General features: G+C 46.1%; 1 protein-coding gene across 7 annotated transcripts; it reads left to right on the top strand.

The window, feature by feature from the left end:
* The first annotated feature begins 846 nt into the window (after nt 1-846).
* Nucleotides 847-6873, top strand: ING1 (inhibitor of growth family member 1). 7 transcript variants are annotated; one of them, XM_082435295.1, is made up of 3 exons: nt 1160-1317; nt 3241-3398; nt 5933-6873. In XM_082435295.1, exon 3 carries the CDS (start codon nt 6079-6081, stop codon nt 6631-6633), a length of 555 nt encoding a protein of 184 aa, XP_082291421.1. In that variant the 5' UTR covers nt 1160-1317; nt 3241-3398; nt 5933-6078; the 3' UTR covers nt 6634-6873. The 7 variants fall into 7 exon arrangements, with proteins under 7 accessions (XP_082291417.1, XP_082291421.1, XP_082291423.1 ...); XM_082435293.1 differs by lacking the exons at nt 1160-1317; nt 3241-3398 and adding exons at nt 2835-2969; nt 3822-4015; XM_082435292.1 differs by lacking the exon at nt 1160-1317 and adding an exon at nt 3822-4015.
* Nucleotides 6874-17695: the final 10822 nt, after the last annotated feature.

Raw genomic sequence — 17695 nt, 5'->3', positions numbered from 1 at the left:
ATTCCAGGACACAGGCGGGAAGGAGTCGGGGTAGCCCGCCCTCTGCGGGGGCCCGGCGTGGGGAACGACTCCCCTCTCGAGCCGCTTTGTCTCCAAGCCGCTCAACACTGGGCTCTGGCCGGCAACACAAAGGGGGAGGTGAGGACTGCGCAAGCGCGCGAGCCGCCGAGGCTGCTGGGAGTGGTGGTCCGACTGCCGAATGGTAGGTCTCCCGCGCGGGCAGCCTGCTGCCTGGGCCGCACCAGTGCGCATGCGCCATCGCTTCCGGCCTGCTCGGCCAGCCCTGTCCCTCCGCCCCCTGGAGGACGCGGGTTTCTAGTAGTAAGAGCCCAGGAGGAGGTATCCGTGCTCACCCCGCCTTCTCTTCGTTCTGATTGGACTACTGAGGTAAGAGCGGCAACTCGATTGGCTGTCGAGGTTGCCAGTCTGTTCCGAGCCGTACTTATTTCCCGCTGCAAGGCGGGCTTCGGAGAGCAAGGGGCTGAGTACGGGGAGGGAGCTGGCGACCTGCGCTCGCCATGGTGCCACTGCCGGGTCGGTTCCGGCCAGGTCTTGGGCGGGGCTACCTGCTGCCCCGCGTCCCCCTGTGGGCGTGCAGTGCCGCCCGACGCGCTCCGCCTACCAGTGCGAAACTCCTAGTAAAGTTTGCGCTTCGCCCGCCGCCCCTTGCCCCCGCGACCCCCGCCCGAGCAAAAGTGACAGACAAACCCACACCCCCGGGCGGCGGGGTTGTTGAGGGGCATGAATGCGGTGGGGGCGGGGCCCACGGGGGAGGGGGGCGGAGGGGCCGGGGCGCATGCGCGGTGCTGGGGGGGCCGAATGTTTCCCAAGTGTTTGAAACTGGTATTTGGGTTTTCCACGTTGGACAAGTGCGGCGCGGCGGGCGGCGCGCGCCCCTTCCCGCGCTCGCTCGGCCCCGGCCCCTGCCCCTGCGCTGGGGTGCGCGCCCGCACGCCCGCCTGCGCCCGCCCCGCGCCTGAGGCCGCCGAGCGCCGGTCCGGCCCGCCAGGCGCCGGTCCCCGGGCCCAGGCAGCGCGGCTCGCAGATGTAGCGGCGCGGGGCCGGCCGGAGGGGGGGCGCCGGCGGGCGGGAGCCTTGCATTTTGCAGCGCTGGGCTCCGAGGGGGCGGGGGCCGGAGGAAGCGGAAAGCCGCGCGTAGTCGCCGGGGACCTCGGTGAACCATGTTGAGCCCTGCCAACGGGGAGCAGATCCACCTGGTGAACTATGTGGAGGACTACCTGGACTCCATCGAGTCTCTGCCTTTCGATCTGCAGAGAAACGTCTCTCTGATGCGGGAGATCGACGCGAAATACCAAGGTACGGCGGGATGGATGGGCGGGGGCGGCTGCTCCATCCCCGCCGGTCGCGGCGCGCCGCGGGGCCGCGGGCCGTCCTGCTCCCCTCCTGGAGAGCCGCGAGCCCGCGGCGGGGCCCTCGCCGGCAGAAACAAAAGGTTTGGAGCGTCTTTGATTTGCCAAGGTCCTTGTGCGCGAAGCCCGGACACGGAGGAGGAAGGAGGAACGAGAGGTCTCAACGCCAGGCTGCGCGAGCAAAGCGCTCTTTGTAGTGAAGTGACGAGGCGGGGTGCTGCGGGGGAGGGGGCGCAGGGGGCGCAGGGGGCGCAGGCTACAGCGCCGAGGGAGGGATGTGCCGCGGTCGCTAGGCTGAGGGGCGCAGGGACGGGGCTGCGCGCAGGGCTGCTGGGAGGGCGCTGCGGACGAGGGGTCCCCCGGCCCTGCTCGCTATCCCCGGAACCACCTTCACCCAGTCCTGAATCTGAGTGTTACATAAAGTCCGGGGTCCGTACTCCGCGTGGTGTAGCCCCAGTCGCCCCCGCCCAGTCCCCGGCCCTGGACACCGAGTGAGGGCCGACTTGCGAGGGGCGACGCGGCCGGGTGTAGTTTGCGGAGGGCCAGGGCTTTATTCCGTGTGTGCAGTGGGGAAGGGGAGGGCAGGGAAGGGAGGATGGGGCGAAGAAGTCGCCCATCTGTGCTGTGCTCGGGGGGCGCAGGCAATTATTGTCGGCTTGGAGAGGAACATGGCAGGGGAGAGGACCTGTGGGTCGTTCTCTGCAGCCCCGGCTGCCCAGACTGCCGGAGAGAGACGGAGGGTTCGGGTCCGCTGGGAATTGCTGGCTGTTGGGGAAACTTTCCTTCCTGGTCAGGCACGGCATTGGGGTCTGTATTTGGAACGTGGATAGTCACTCGGAGTTTACCCATGTTTACAGGACTGCGCAGCAGGCAAACGGAAGAGTGGGGGGAGGTGGAAAGCCAGAAAGCGCCCCACAGCGCACCGAAGCCCCTAAGGGGAAGGCGCCCCTGCGCGCTCTACTGGAGGCTCGGCTTCGCAGCGACTTTTATAGGAGCCTTATTAGCATATTGCGAATGTTCCGCCTCGGCCTCCTGTAATTGGCCGTGGCATCTCCCATGGAATGTCCTTATCAGTCCGCTGCTGAACCATTGGTTGCTGGGCCGGATGAGGGCGGGCCTTGCGCAGTGACTGGCACGGGTCTCTGTTTCCGCTGCTTTCTTTTTTCTCTTTGGTGGAGGGGCGGGGAGGAGGGAGGAGGTCGAGTTGATTTGAATGTCTTCGGGTCGCTCGGCCTCCGCCGTCGCATTGGCCATTGGTGTAGCTAGGGCGGGCTGTGGTCTCTGGTTCTGCGTTGTGACTGGTGCCCCGCATGGCCTCCGCCCTCCGGCCCGGCGATCCCCATAGGCAGTGGTTCCAGGGGCGCGGCGTGCCGCCGGCTGGTCACCTCCCCATTGGCAGGGACCGGCTTGGCCCCGCCCCCATGGACGTGAGCCTGGTCACTTCAGTCGCGGAGCAATGGCGGCGCCCGGGGGACAGGGCGAGGCCGGCAATCCTTGCTGCCGGGGCTGCCGAGGGCGCAGTCGGGCCTCCCGCCCGGGCCCCGAGGACCCGCGGGTGCGGCCGCGTGGAGCGGGGGAAGCGTGAGTGACCCGGGCCTGGTGAGTCGGTGACCCAGGACAGGGAGAGCCGGGCGGCCCCCGAGGGGGTCCCGTGTGCGCTGAGCTCGGAGGCGGCTCGGGTGGTGGAATGACTAAAGCGGAGAGTTAACGGGTTTCCCAGTCTTTGAGGAATTCGTCGTCACCGGCACCGTTCCTTAGCATTTTTAGGAAATCTCAAGGAGACCAAAAAGTTCATCCTGAAAATTTTCGAGCGTCCACGTCAGTATACCGTTGAGGTTGCTTTCTTACAGCTTTCCTTACTGTCTGGCAGCCTGTTTTACCGCTTCAGAGCCGGCGTATCTTCCGTCGAGTTAATACACGCACAGTGCGTACTTGGCTCCTTCGGAGAAAATCAGTCCCACCCGCACCCTACCCGGCTCTCGTGGAAGCCAGTGCCGAGTGAGCTGCAGAGCCTTAACATCCGTCATGGTAATAGTCGTAACTCATTTGGTTGGGACTTGGTACTTAAGTGTTGAGATACGCAGCACAGTCTAATCTAAAAATTAAGGCTTTATTTTTAAAAGAACTCCTAGGTTGCAAGTCAAACTTTGGTTAACAGTGTTTGCATAGTAAGCATCAACTGGACATTAATTCATAAGGATGGATCATAATTAGTTTACCAATGATATTTGAGGTTATTTTGAATTTAAAATATTTTTCAGCTATTTTTGAAGTGTTATTTTTTTAAATGCCCACGCACCAAGGAAGAAGACTTCATAAAGAACTTCAGCGCAATCCCTGTGTAAAACAAAAAAAAAAAACATTTCTAATAATTGGACAGATCAGTTTAAATTTGTCTGCAGTCTCGCTTAATCCTTAGATTCTTTCCATGGTACCATTGCTTTCCTATAGTGTCAGTATGGAGCATTTTTAGAAAAAAGGGTCAGCAGCGGTTGGAGCTGATGAAGCTGAAGAAGCCAGGTGTGCTGACAGGATGCCGCCCCAGTTAGCACAGGGGTTCCTGTTTACAGATGTTTGTACTTCAGTGGCTTTGTTGATAAGAGTATTTCGCTTGGGGCATCGAAGAAATGTATGCCGTTGTGTAGGTAAAAGAATTATTTCTTGGTAATTTTGTAATGGGGTGTTTGTTTCTTTCCCACAGCGGGGCTTCACGTGGCAGTAAGCTTGCTTGTGATGTAGAAGAAGCTGTATGCTACTAAATTAGCAATATGATGGAATTGTTCTCTTTTCTATGAAATGATAACATTGTCTTTAGAAATCTGGTTACTAATTAAACCAACTGATATCGTTTTGTAATGTGTAATCCACTTAAAAAATAAATGGCAGAAACTCATATTTTAGCACCTGTGAAATAGAACTTGGATAAGTTGAATAGAGCTGTTTGTTTTCGGGAATAATAACTCCAAGAGCCCGTGAGACTATGGCATGCCTCCTTTCTGGGGGCAGACAGTCTGCATTGTTCCTCTAGGAAGTGTCTTCAGCGCTATCTTCAGTTGAAGAATGTAGCCTGGAAAATAATATGTGCTTAAGTAGTATTCGCCTAAGTTCATATGTTTACTCTAGTGTGAGGTTTATGCCTTATAGCTAATTGGATATAAGATCTGGAAGGGGTTATGTCACATTTTATACTCGCCCCACCCGTATCCTCCCGCAGCTTCCGAGTTGGAGAGTTGAATTGCCTTATTTTAAGAGACTTTGGGGGCTTCCCTGGTGGCGCAGTGGTTGGGAGTCTGCCTGCCAATGCAGAGGTCACGGGTTCGAGCCCTGGTCTGGGAGGATCCCACATGCCGCGGAGCAACTGGGCCCGTGAGCCACAACTACTGAGCCTGCGCGTCTGGAGCCTGTGCTCCGCAGCAAGAGAGGCCGCGATAGTGAGAGGCCCGCGCACCACGATGAAGAGTGGCCCCCACTTGCCAGAACTCTAGAAAGCCCTCGCACAGAAACGAAGACCCAGCACAGCCATAAATAAATAAATAAAAGGTTAAAAAAAAAAAAAAAGAGACTATGAAAGGTTTTCAGGAGAAAAATCTGATACTATTTAATTTCATGGTTACTGTTTAGGGAAAATAACTGGGAATTTCTATCTGTGTATTTAAGTAGATTCTTGGGAAGAATATTTACTTTCCTTATTTCAATCAGATTATCTAACAGCTTTTATTTCTTGAGAAATTGCCTAATTACATTTGCCAAATTACATTTTAAAATCACATACACTGTCTTCTAACCTGTCCAAGAAGATTTACATTCAGTACTGAGGGGTTTTTGTTTGTTTTTGATAATGTTTTAAAATCTGTTGTCTTTTATAGATACAGATGTGATTGTTTTAAGCAGTAAATGGAAATGTAAAATCTGCAACGTTTGTTTTAAAGCAAGGCTGGGTCGCCTGGCTTATTGTGACAAACCATTCTTGTTTTCAGTAATACACGGTAATACAGAGATATTCCTGTATGTGCTGGGATGGAATGATGTGACCAATAAACTGAGGCCCTGGGTCACTATGTAGTATTTATGTACGTTCTCTAATTTAATCCGGTATTCTAGATGTCAGTGCATTAAAATAGCTAAAATAATAGCCTTTAAATTATTACAAAAATATTTGGATAGAAACAATGGAAATGTAGGACATAATCATTAATTTTGTAGAAAATAAAGGTTTGGACCTCAGCACTTTACCTAAACTTGAACTTTCCCCATAGGTGCCTGTCCAAGGAGTTTTCGTTACCCAATCTCTGAATGCACACAGAGTCCCTTGGGGAGCTTTGAGGGGCACTTTGATAAATAGGAACTGTGTTGATGTTTGTATTTAGTTCTAAAGATTTTTTCACCAGGAAAAAAAAAAAAAAAAGCCTGCCAGAGAGACCTACAGGTTACAAGTTTTCATACTAGGAAGCCTTTCATTGATCCTTTTTGTCTCTTAACAATTACTTTTTTTGTAGATCAGAGAACCGAAAGCCTCGGTAGGGTTTATGGCGAGGGTGTAACGCTTATTGTTTCCTTTGCAGAAATCCTGCAGGAGCTGGATGAGTATTACGAGAAGTTCAAGCGGGAGACGGACGGCGCCCAGAGGAGAAGGGTGCTGCCCTGCATTCAGAGGGCGCTGATTCGGAGCCAGGAGCTGGGCGACGAGAAGATCCAGATCGTGAGTCAGATGGTAGAGCTGGTGGAGAACCGGGCCAGGCAGGTGGACAGTCACGTGGAACTCTTTGAGGCACATCAAGAGGTCAGTGACACCACTGGCCACAGCAAAGCTGGCCAGGATAAATCAAAAACTGAGACAGTCGCGCAGGCAGAAAAGCCTAACAGCAAGCGGTCCCGGCGACAGCGCAACAACGAGAATCGGGAAAACGCAGCTAATAATCACGACCATGATGACATCACCTCCGGAACGCCTAAGGAGAAGAAGGCGAAGGCCTCCAAGAAGAAGAAACGCTCCAAGGCCAAAGCCGAGAGGGAGGCATCCCCTGCGGACCTTCCCATTGACCCGAACGAGCCCACGTACTGTCTGTGCAATCAGGTCTCCTATGGAGAGATGATCGGCTGTGACAATGACGAGTGCCCCATCGAGTGGTTCCACTTCTCCTGCGTGGGGCTGAACCATAAACCCAAGGGCAAGTGGTACTGCCCCAAATGTCGAGGGGAGAACGAGAAGACCATGGACAAGGCCCTGGAGAAGTCCAAAAAGGAGCGGGCCTACAACAGGTAGTGGCGGGCCTGGCTGGCCCGAGGCGAGCAGGACGAGCCGAGTATTTATTGCATCGCCACCTGGACGGGCGCGGGGACTGCACGTGTAGTCTTCTAAAGACTGTTGGAAGAGGAGCTCTTCCTCTCGTAGGGACGACCGGGGTTCTCTTTGCTTTTCCCTTGGTGCACATGTGTAACGAGAGAGTGGTCTGTGGATAAGCATTTTAGAAACTGCAAATATAGGTTTGAATTAAACACTCGAGTGGGTCTCTGGTTTCTGTTGTTTTTGGGAGTCGGGGGTGACTTGGAAGCAACCGAACACATTAAATGTGGAAAGAAGAAATTTCACTTAGCTACTATTTTATTTTTTTAAAAATGTTATTACTTCACGAACAGATTTTTAAAAAGTTAGCCAAGTTGCTGAAAATATAACCCATAGCAAATTTGTTTCTTGCTATAATAGTGTATATCCATGTAACAATTCAATAGAAAGGTTTAAAGTTTGAAAATCATTTTTTAAAAAAGCTAAATGGTTACATTTTACCTGACAAACGTTTTATATGCTGGCCCGTTCCCCAAATGGCCATTTTTAATGATTGGGTACATTTTTTTATTAAACCAAACAGGAGTGGTCCAGTCCTGGAGCTTCAGATCACGCTTTTGCTATCAACAAATACTAGTGTAGCTGTCTTTAGCTTACATAAGATGTACAAATGTGCATTTTCAAGTGAACTTGCACTCGCTGTATTAGAGTCAGAAGTGCAGCCAGTTGCCGTTGTGTGCATGAGAGCCATATAGACTTGACATCAAGAAATAAATGCAACTCGGCCAGTTTGTTCATCTACCGGTATATTTAATCTTGACATAAGTAAGTGTTAACTTTTTGTCTTAAAAATGTGTACGCCAGCAGCTTAGACAAAGCCTTAAGCAAATTTTGTATTATTGTTCTCACTTAATAATGAAGTAGAAGTTATCTAATTGCCAGCAAAAAATAAGTGTTAAAACAGAGTATATGTTTAGAGCAGGGGTGGGGAAATTACTGCCCACAGACCAAATACAGCCCACCACCTGCTTTTGTATGGTGTGTGAGCCAAGAATGATCTTAACATTGTTAAATGGTTAAAAAAAAAAAAAAAAAATCAACATGAGAATCCAATTTCGTGACATATGAAAATTATATGAAATTCAAGTTTTAGTGTCCGTAAATAAAGTTTATTGACACAGCCAGGCTCATTCACTAGCGCATTGTGTGTGGCCGCTTTGGTACAGCGTCAGAGTTGAGTGGTTGGGACACAGGCCATACGAGCCACAAAGCTGAAATTATTTACTTTCTGGCCCAATCGAAGAACTGTGCTGACCTCTGATTTAGACTGACTTCTTGCGTGGTAATTGGCATCCTTCACTGCCCACATATTGAAAGGGTCAATGGAATTTTTCTTTCTAAGTGATATATGGTTCACTTTAACCCTGTATTGGAGAGAACAGTTTCTCTCCGTAGTCTGCTGAGTACCTGAAGCTACCACAAGGAAGAATCAAGGAACCACTGTAGCATCTGAGCACGTGTATGGCATGTGTTTATTACACGTAAAACCATAAGTTGTTTTTTGATTGTTGACTTCATTTGGTAAGCAATTAATGAGAACTTTTTTTGTGCCAGACATAACTCCCTAACTTTCACATTGAATTTCCAGTACAGAGGGCTGTTTGGTAGAGAAATGCGCATTGTAGTTGATCACACATTAAAACGTGAACTGTTTGCATATCAATACCTACAAATGGGCATTTGCTTTCCAGCAAAACTCCCAAACGTTTAAGAATCTTAAGTGTTTAAATTTGATAAGCTTTACCTAGACAAATAAAAATTAGGAAGTTTACTAGATGAAAATAAGTTAACTAAAATAGTCAATGACAGTCCAATGGCGAGAAGAGCAATTTAAACCAATCTTTGCTTGTATAAATTAACTATATTGAAAACAGTTCTATTTGCTAGTTTTCCACTTCTATTTTAATTAGAGCTAATGATGAAAGTTAAGTTATGGAAGAGAAAATTGAAGAGAACATATTTGCTAATACTGGATTTCTTCATGTTTATTCAGTTTCGGTGTAGACAGCTCTACTGGAGAGAGACAGGCACAGGGGCCAAAACTTGCTATGTCCAAACTCCATCTTTGTCCCTTAAGGCTTAGGTATTGAATAAATTGCCTAACCCGTGATCATGGTTCTTCACTTTTAAAATAGAGTTCACCCTTGATCAGCATAGGTTTGAACTGCATGGGCCCACTTACACGCGGGTTCTTTTCAAAAGTAAACACTGCAGTACTCCACGATCTGCACTTGGTTGAATCCATGGACTCTGAACCCCAGATACAGAGGAACTGCGGGGACGGAGGGCCGACTCTAAGTTATACTCGAATTTTCCACTGCCCTGGGGTCAGCGCCCCTAACCTCTGTGGTGTTCAAGAATCAACTATATGTTTCATTTAGGGTGGTTCCGAGAACTAAATGAGCTGAAGTAAGACACTGGCATAGAGTTAATCTAATGCTGGGTCTTTTTTCCCTACCTTTGATGAAGTTTCCAGTAAGGACAAATGGCTAGCCATGTTTTCTTTTTAAAATGTGGAGTGTTACAGAGGCAGAGTTTGTTAGATTTAGCTGTCTTTTAAATCACTTTGATTAATTCCAGTGGACACTGGATAAAAAGTCACAGATAAGTGCTTAGAACCTTTTCACCAGGTAAGTGATAAGATAAAACCGAAAGATCCAGGTAACCCTCGGGGAGTGCGGAAAATGGGATTGAATTCTTTTTGTATTTATGTAGGTTAGTGAAAAGCTATCTAATGTAGAACAGTTGCTTTTGTTTATTTGCTTTTTGGTTTTTTTGATTTAAACATTTTTATGGAGGTATAATCGACATAACATTAAATGTTAATTATGTTTCAGGTGTACAACATAATGATTGGATATTTGTATATATTGCAAAATTATCACCACTAAGTCTAGTTGACACCTGTCACCACACAGTTATAATTTTTTTAAATCTTGTGATAAGGACTTTTTAAGATTTACTTTCTTAACTTTCAAATATGCAATACAGTATTATTACCTATAGTCACCATGCTGTACACTGGATCCCATGACTTATTTATAACTGGAAGTTTGTACTTTTTGACCCTCTTCACCCATTTCATGCACCCACCACCTCTGCTAACCACCAGTTGCTTATGTTTAACAACCAAGTTATTACAGTCCAGATAAAGGGTCTAAAATGTTTCCATTAGAACATACTTTATTTTAAACTGGGACAAGGCAACTCAGTTCACTCAACCACTCCATATCGGGCAGCCACGGCATGGTGTACCTGGGGCACGGGGTGCTCAGAAGAGGGTACCTTCGGGGTCCTGAGAAGGAATACCGCCGTGACAGGACCCACGGGTCGCCCACAGAGACGTGCCCTCCAGCAACTTGCACGTTGTGGTGTGGTCTCGGTACCCGAGACCATCTGTGGGTGCAATTGCTGAAGTCATAAAGCATTTACCAGAGCAAAATCCATTGTATTATTACTATATGCTTCTTTTCTTTTTTCTTTTTTTTACTGTATACTTATTTAGAAAAAATAAGTATTTACTTGAAATATCCTTTTGTACATCATGTTCATATAGTGTTCCAGGTCACATGTATTAAGGTATTAAACCTTTCACTAAGCAAATTATGAACTTTCTGTCTGTGCACTTTTAAAGACGTAATGTGCTTCTGCAGGAGGGTCTGGCCCTTCCCCATCGTTCTGTCTAAAGTAATTTATGACTCTTAGCAATCGCTGGCATGTATAGAACAAGATTTTATGGAAATTGCCTCCCTCTCTGTTGTAGCCTGTGACCCATTCCTCTTTCATCTTGGTTCCGGTGGTTTTAGGCAGTCTGGGAGGTAGACTTCTGGATTCGTTTAATCTGGAGAAATTGCTGGTCAACTGCAGCTTTTCTTGATGCACTTGTGTCCTCATCACCCTCATTCTACACGAGTGTGGAGGCTCCGGAAGATAACAGTGGTAAAAGGTGTGTCGTGACTCAAAATAGCCTCGGGAGGTTTTTATGAGGGATTTTGTTTCAGAATATTTAACGTAACAGTTGTTTTCCTCACAAACCAAACAGGAGCGTGCTGTGTCCCCCGGCCCCCGAGAAAGGTTGACAACATGTTTTGACTGAAATGAAACAAAGCATTAGGTCACTTTTCTTTCCCTGCCTCAAATTCTTTGTATTATCTGATTTTGTTCCAAAAAAATGGGGTTGATACTTTCTCAATTTAAAACCCTTACTTGAGAAGAAGTCACTGCAAACTGAGTAACAGGTTAAATCTTGATTTGAACCATTTAATACTTCGTTAAACCCGAGTGTTCCTATTAACCCAGAAAATGCTTTTGTTTGAGCAGGTCCACTTTAAATAAAGTGAGTCAGCACTGCTGACAAATTAAGAGCCACCAGTCACCGCCTGCCACATGCTAGCACTGCGGTAGGTATTTGTACACTTAGGTTAAACCTTTATAACAACCCTGCCTCGAAGGTGTTAGTCCTCCTGGTGAGGATGCTAAAACTCAGGTGAGGGGACCTGATTCTCACAGGCCTCTCGCCCCTCACTGGGCTGCAAAGCCTGTGTCCTCTTACCGCCATCCTGCACCAGGACGCCCGCGGGCAGTCAGGACCTGGCACCGTTGGCCCATATTAACTGACGCCGCAGCGATCTTGCCTCTGTCCTCGCTGCCCTGGGCCATAGAGAATTACCTTCCACTTATGACTGAGAAAACTGAAGAAGATAGGAGAAACTTGCCGGGCCCAGGATTAGAGCTGGAATAGGAGCCCAGGGTGCAGGGCAGTCGGCCTGGGGTCTGCACTGCTGGGCTTTTACCTGAATGAAGGACCTGTGTTACCAAGTGTAACATCTGCACCTGCCTTTCCTCCAGTGAAGCAGTGCGCTGTCCTAGCGCATTTCCTGTCTGGCCCCATAGTAAATTTCAAGCAATTTACCAGAGGCAGAGTGCTATCCAGGCCTCAGCGTGAGATGTGAGGTCGGACGGTTTGAATCGGGACTAGTTTACCTCATACAGTCGGACCTCCGAGAAGTTGGTTTCTCAGCCCAGTGTCCTCATAGACAAAATCAGGCCAGCGACAATGCATGTCTATCCCACGGCAGGAGGATCGGCCTAGCTAAGGTGTGCAAGTACCTTACAAATGCTAAACACCGTGCCAATAATGACTGGAGTAATACTTCCGGTCAGTTGTTGATTATTCTAGTTAACAGATGTATTCTGAAAAATGAAATTGAGATTCCTTACAGCTGGAGAGAAACAGTCAAGTCCAGCCTTAGAATAAGGCGGCCACTTCCTCTTTCCTCCTGCCTGAGTAAGTCTGCAGCTGCTTTTCTATAAATGATTGTTTCTCTTTGTAGAACACAGAAGTAAGTAGAGAAATAGAGTTTTTATTTTCAGCAGCTATCAAAGCCCAGTAAACTTCTTGCTGACTCACCTCTTGGTTGAATTTGAGTGTAGAGCGAAGAGTAGTTCAGTCCCTTCTGTGTGTAGGTGAGGAAACTGAGGCCCAGAATGATAGTCACTCAGCAAGTCAGCGGTGGGGCTCTTGGACCAGATCTGGGTGTTGTGACTCCAGGGCGGCCCATCCCACTGTGCCACGCTGTTCCACGTGTGGCCTGGTCTCACTTAGACACTCTCCGTGGGAAGCCATCAGCCTTCAATGAACACGTGTTGAGTAAATAACGAATCCAAGAACTGACATAGAAAAACAAGACATTTTCTTCTCTAAGTTCTAAATGTTCTATAATCACACCTAAAATGGAATTTCAATTGGTTTGTGTGGAGGAAAGATTTTTAGGACAAATGTATAAGCCATTAGAAATGCAATGTTTCTAAATGATTGATATTTGAGAAATTGAATTTGGTTAGATTTTGATTACCCAATGCACTGAATACTTTCTATTATAAAATTTCATAAAATCAAGTGTCAATAATTGTCCATAGGGTTTATTAGCAATTTATCCATTTACAAAGATGCTTAGAAATGGTTTGCTGTCTCCCAAATTTTATTTTGCACAACAAATTGCTTGATAAATACTTAAATTTCCTCTATGATTGTATTTAAGCATCTTTTGGTTGCCAGTAGCAGTAATTGACTATGCCTTAAGCAAAGACGGCAGAGAGAAGGGACGGCTCAGAAAATCCAGGAGCCAGAGCAGCAATGGGGGCAGGCAGCATGGCTTTCTCTCTGCAGCACACATGTGACTTGAGAAACAGTTTGGCCCAGGTAGAGACAGATCCACTTGGCATCAACTATGGCCAACAGGGCAGATGGTGTGCTAGACTGGGAGCTACTGCAAGTCTGGCTCTGACATTCAGGTACTATGTTTAGAGTCAACCTTCCCTTTTTAAAATTCTTCTTGCCCTGATGGATGCCATGTTTAAAATGGATAATTATACTGCCACCATGGCAACCAGAGTGGATCTGGCTTCATTCTTTCCCCGATAGTTGGGACGTGCTCAGCGGATGGAAATTATCATTTGTATCTTAAGGTAAGTAAAAATTAGGTGGTGGTGAGGGTTATAATTATTCCATGGTCAATATACACGATTTTCAAAATATTTTTGGTTCCTTGAATCATAGATCTACTCCATAAACAGGAAAAACCCGAAGTTGACCAACAGTGAAATACTTTCAGGGCACAAAGATCTGCCCTAAAATATCGGTCAGTTGAAGGTAGGGATACGCCAGGATGAACTTCACAGATCATCATTCAATGAGAAAGGCTAGTAATGAGCATTTCACTTCGCAAATTTTGAGGCCTTATTTCTAGACTCAAGAACATTAACAAAAGTGAAAACTAGATTTAGCTGCACAAGGGAAGGATAAGAAAAGAATGTGTGAGGACAACTGTGAAATAGCTGGGGGGTTATTCCATATTACACTATAGTTCAAAAATGATCTTTAAGGTCAATGTAAAGAAAGGACACACTATTATCATTTTTATTAAGCTCTGACAGGGCATATTGGTGTGATGCAAATCTTAGGTGAAGTTATAATTCCTGCCACTGAGTTTGCAGTGCAACCTACTTTTTGGAAAATATGACAACTGAATAGACCACAGAAGAACAAATTTGATAATACTAGCAAAAACCTAAAGTGACAGCGTTATGGTAGTTACTGGGGCTACTGCCTTGAGAAAGCAAAATACACGGACAGATTTACTCACCTTATTTCCTCTTTTATTCCTATGAGGTTCCTTTGTAGTCTGACTCTTAATGTCAATTTTATTTATATTTTCTAATATCCAGCACAGGAAAGAAGCTAGTGAAGGACACTTCTGGCCTTACTGGTAAAGTCACAGCACTGAAGCGTGCATGGGATAGAAGACTGTTGCATCACCAAGGGTGGACGTTCCCCTCGTTGGTGGGGCGACTTGGAATTTTTGACAATTGTAGATGTCAGGCCAACATTCCTTAAGCGCAGAAAAAGCAGAAGGTCAGCCCGAGAAATAAAAATGTGGACGATAAAAATCAAATATCTGTGGGAGCCACGAAGAGCTTCTGATCGATATGATCAAACACTAAAAAACTGCAGGAAATGTGCAGGAGGGAAAAAGTTTTATTACATCCTTAAGAGCAAACACAAGAAAGGAAATTCTCCACATGCCAAAGCAAAGGACGTCAGAGTCAGAAGAGTAAGCAGCTGCTGAAGAGGTGGGCAGGTGACAGGGGCCTGGCCAGTTGAAATGCCCTACCTGCTGGCCGTAGTGATGAAGGTAAGAATGGGCAGGTACCCCAAGCCTATCACTACGCATCTTTCCTGGAACTTTCTTCTGGAGCTACAAGCACGATTACTTTTTCTCCTTCCATTGGAGTAGCTAACCTGTGAGGATTTAGGTCTGGGGCTTCCAAGGTGGCCTCGCCCATCACATGGAGAAAGTCTGCCTGGAAAATGAGAGAAATATAGTGGCCTGATGGCAGCGTTTCAACCTCCAAAGCCACACGAACCCCTGGGACGGCCAGTTACGTGAGTCAGTAAAATCCTTTTGTTCTTAAGCCGGTTCAAGATGGGTTTGTATACTAACCAAATCTACTACGACCTCCACTTCCCAATCTACTGACCTCCCCAAGGTAACAGCTGTCAACTGTTGGTGAGTATCTAGCTTTACAGATCTTCTTCTTAGAAATTATACACACTCCTCTACAGTGGTTTTAACACCACAGATCTCACACTCCTGCCATCAAAGATGCGGTCTCGTTTCCCTCCCCCGGTCTCGGGATGAGCCTTCCCACCCGCCCTCACGAGGAGAGTGCAGCAGACATGGTGCCGTGAGAGCTTCAAGGCTGGGATGCACCAGCAGCACAGCTTCTGACGGATCCCTCCTCCCCACAGATGCTTCGCCTCGAGACAGGTGTTCCTGCTGTATCTTCAGCTGAGCCCCAGCTGGTAGCCAGTGCAACCACCAGGCGTGTGAGTGAGAACCTGCAGACGATTCCAGCCCAGCCCCCCACCCCATGCCAAGTGAGCAGAGTCGCGCTGTCCCCACCGGCTATGCCCGAGTCACAGGTTCCCGGGCAAACACATCTGCGGGTGGATTGTTACATAGCAGTAGACAGGCAGAACAATGCCTAGGCAAAGATACAGTTCTGCTTTGCTTTGTTTTTAACATAAGTGGGATCATATCCTATGTATTGAACTTCAGCTAGCTAATTTTTTTCCTATGTAACACTTTGCCCTGGAGATCTTTCCCGGTCAATACATGGAGATTAATTCAGTATAATTAACTACTGCAAATAGTGATGTCCTATGGCTATGCCATAATTTATTTATACACTCCTCTAACGATCAGTATTTAGATTGTTTCAACTTTCTTTTTTTGAAAATCATGCTAAGATGAATGTCTTTGTGTTGATCTCATCGTGCACGTACATGTGTATTTCTCTATGAGAGATACAAAGAAATGAGATTTTTAGCAGAGAAGATTTTACACTTTATCTTTCTACTGAATTGTAAAAAAAAAAAAAAAGCTGTGCCCTTTTATATCTCCGCCAGCAGTATAAGAGAATACTTACTTCCTCTTGCCTTTAGTGCCATTGCATAGTAACCAAATAAAGGTTTTCCCATTTTGAGAAAAAAAATATAATTATACATGGTTATATCTGAAATACTTAAAATATTACGTATTTTATACCTATTATATAATACATACATTTTATATATGTGTATTTAAATATAATTTGCACTTTCTTTGTTTCTAGTTATTTTCTGCAACTCTTCAGGTGTATATTGGCCATTTGTATTTATTTGAAGATTATTCATTTTCCTATTGCTTCGTTATGTACAGATATTTTTCTCCTATTCTGTTATTGTTATTTTATATTTGTTTATGTCATCTTCTGTCATAGGAACCTTTACATTTTGAGATCACCTCTGAACTTTTGTCTTTATAGGGTTACATTTTGCTTAAGAAAGTCTTTTCCACCCTAAGACTATAAAATGTTCTCCTATATTCTTTACGTTTAAAACAATGTCTGCTTTATCCATCTGGAATTTATTGTGGTGTTTAGGGTAGGGAGTTAATTGAAATTCCATATGGTGTGGGAGAATACAGGTCCTGAGGCAGAAGGACCTGTCCTCGGGCTCTGGTACTTAGGAGCTGTGTGACCTGCGTGCACTTTCTTCATCTCTCTGAGGCTCAATTTCTTTCATTTGTAAAATGAGTAATAATACGTGTCCCTCAAAGTGTTAATATGAAGTTCAAATGAGATAATATATAAAAGTGCCTAGAACTTAAACTTAATGTGTATATTAACTCTCACCAAATATTTCCCCAAATGGATGGTCAATTGTCCCAACCCAATATTGGATAATCCGTTACCTTCTCACTCATATGGAATGTCAACTCTATTATATACTCATTTTTTTATATATACATGGATGTCTCCATTAGTTTCCACTGATTCATTTATTTATTCCTGCAAAAACAGACAAACAAAAACTTCACTTTATGGTATTTTTTTTTATATTTAATAGGACAAACGTTCTATTTGTTTCCATGAACTATTATAGATTAATTTGGAGAATACCTATGTATTTGCTATTTGAATCTTCTTGTGCAGGCATATGGTATATTTCCATTTACTCATGAGATCTATCATAGCCTTCTGTGAAGTTTTACCATTTTCTTCATAGTTCTTATTGGTATTTTGTATTTTAGTTTCTACCTTACATGGACCAATTTTTCATGACTTTGCTGTATTGGCCATTATTTGCAGTTAATTTTTGTATGTCGATCCTTGATCTGGCCGCCTCGCCTGCGGACATTTCTCTTTCAGTGAAAGAGAAATTCATTTCTCAGGTGTCAGTGGGCTGAGATTTTCTAGCTGTGCCTGGAGCACCTCCGTGCTGGCGGCTGCATTCCTGCTCAGACCCTCTTTTCTTTCCTTCACCAGAGTCCTGTTCTGGTTCTCGCGGAAATGCTTAGGGCGTTTCACCATTATTCTGATGTTGACAGAGATTCCTAGTGAATACCGTTTGTCAGGTATTCTGACAAGTTACTCCCATGATTTCTATTTCCAGAAATTAGTGTTGAATTTTGTTAGATTTTTTTTTAAAGTATTTGTTTATTTATTTATTTTTGGCTGTGTTGGGTCTTCGTTTCCGTGCGAGGGCTTTCTCTAGTTGCGGCAAGTGGGGACCACTCTTCATCGCGGTGCCCGGGCCTCTCACTGTCGCGGCCTCTGTTGTTGCGGAGCACAGGCTCCAGAAGCGCAGGCTCAGTAGTTGTGGCGCACAGGCCTAGTTGCTCCGCGGCATGTGGGATCTTCCCAGACCAGGGCTCAAATCCGTGTGCCCTGCATTAGCAGGCAGATTCTCAACCACTGCTCCACCAGGGAAGCCCTTGTTAGATGTTTTTTTTCAGTAGGGTTGGGGGTGGGAGCCGCTACATGTGGATCTTTCCTTTTTTAAAAAATTTAGTAAATTTTCTAATTTTGAAAAATCTTGGCATTGTTGCAATAAACTCTTCATAGACATGATAGATTGATCCTTTTAATGCACTTC

The sequence above is a fragment of the Balaenoptera physalus genome (genome assembly GCF_965194825.1).
Source record: "Balaenoptera physalus genome assembly, chromosome: 18".
NCBI classification, from domain to species: Eukaryota; Metazoa; Chordata; class Mammalia; order Artiodactyla; family Balaenopteridae; genus Balaenoptera; species Balaenoptera physalus.
The sequence above is the reverse complement of the archived record's forward strand: the minus strand, read 5'-3'. Positions and strand labels throughout refer to the sequence as shown.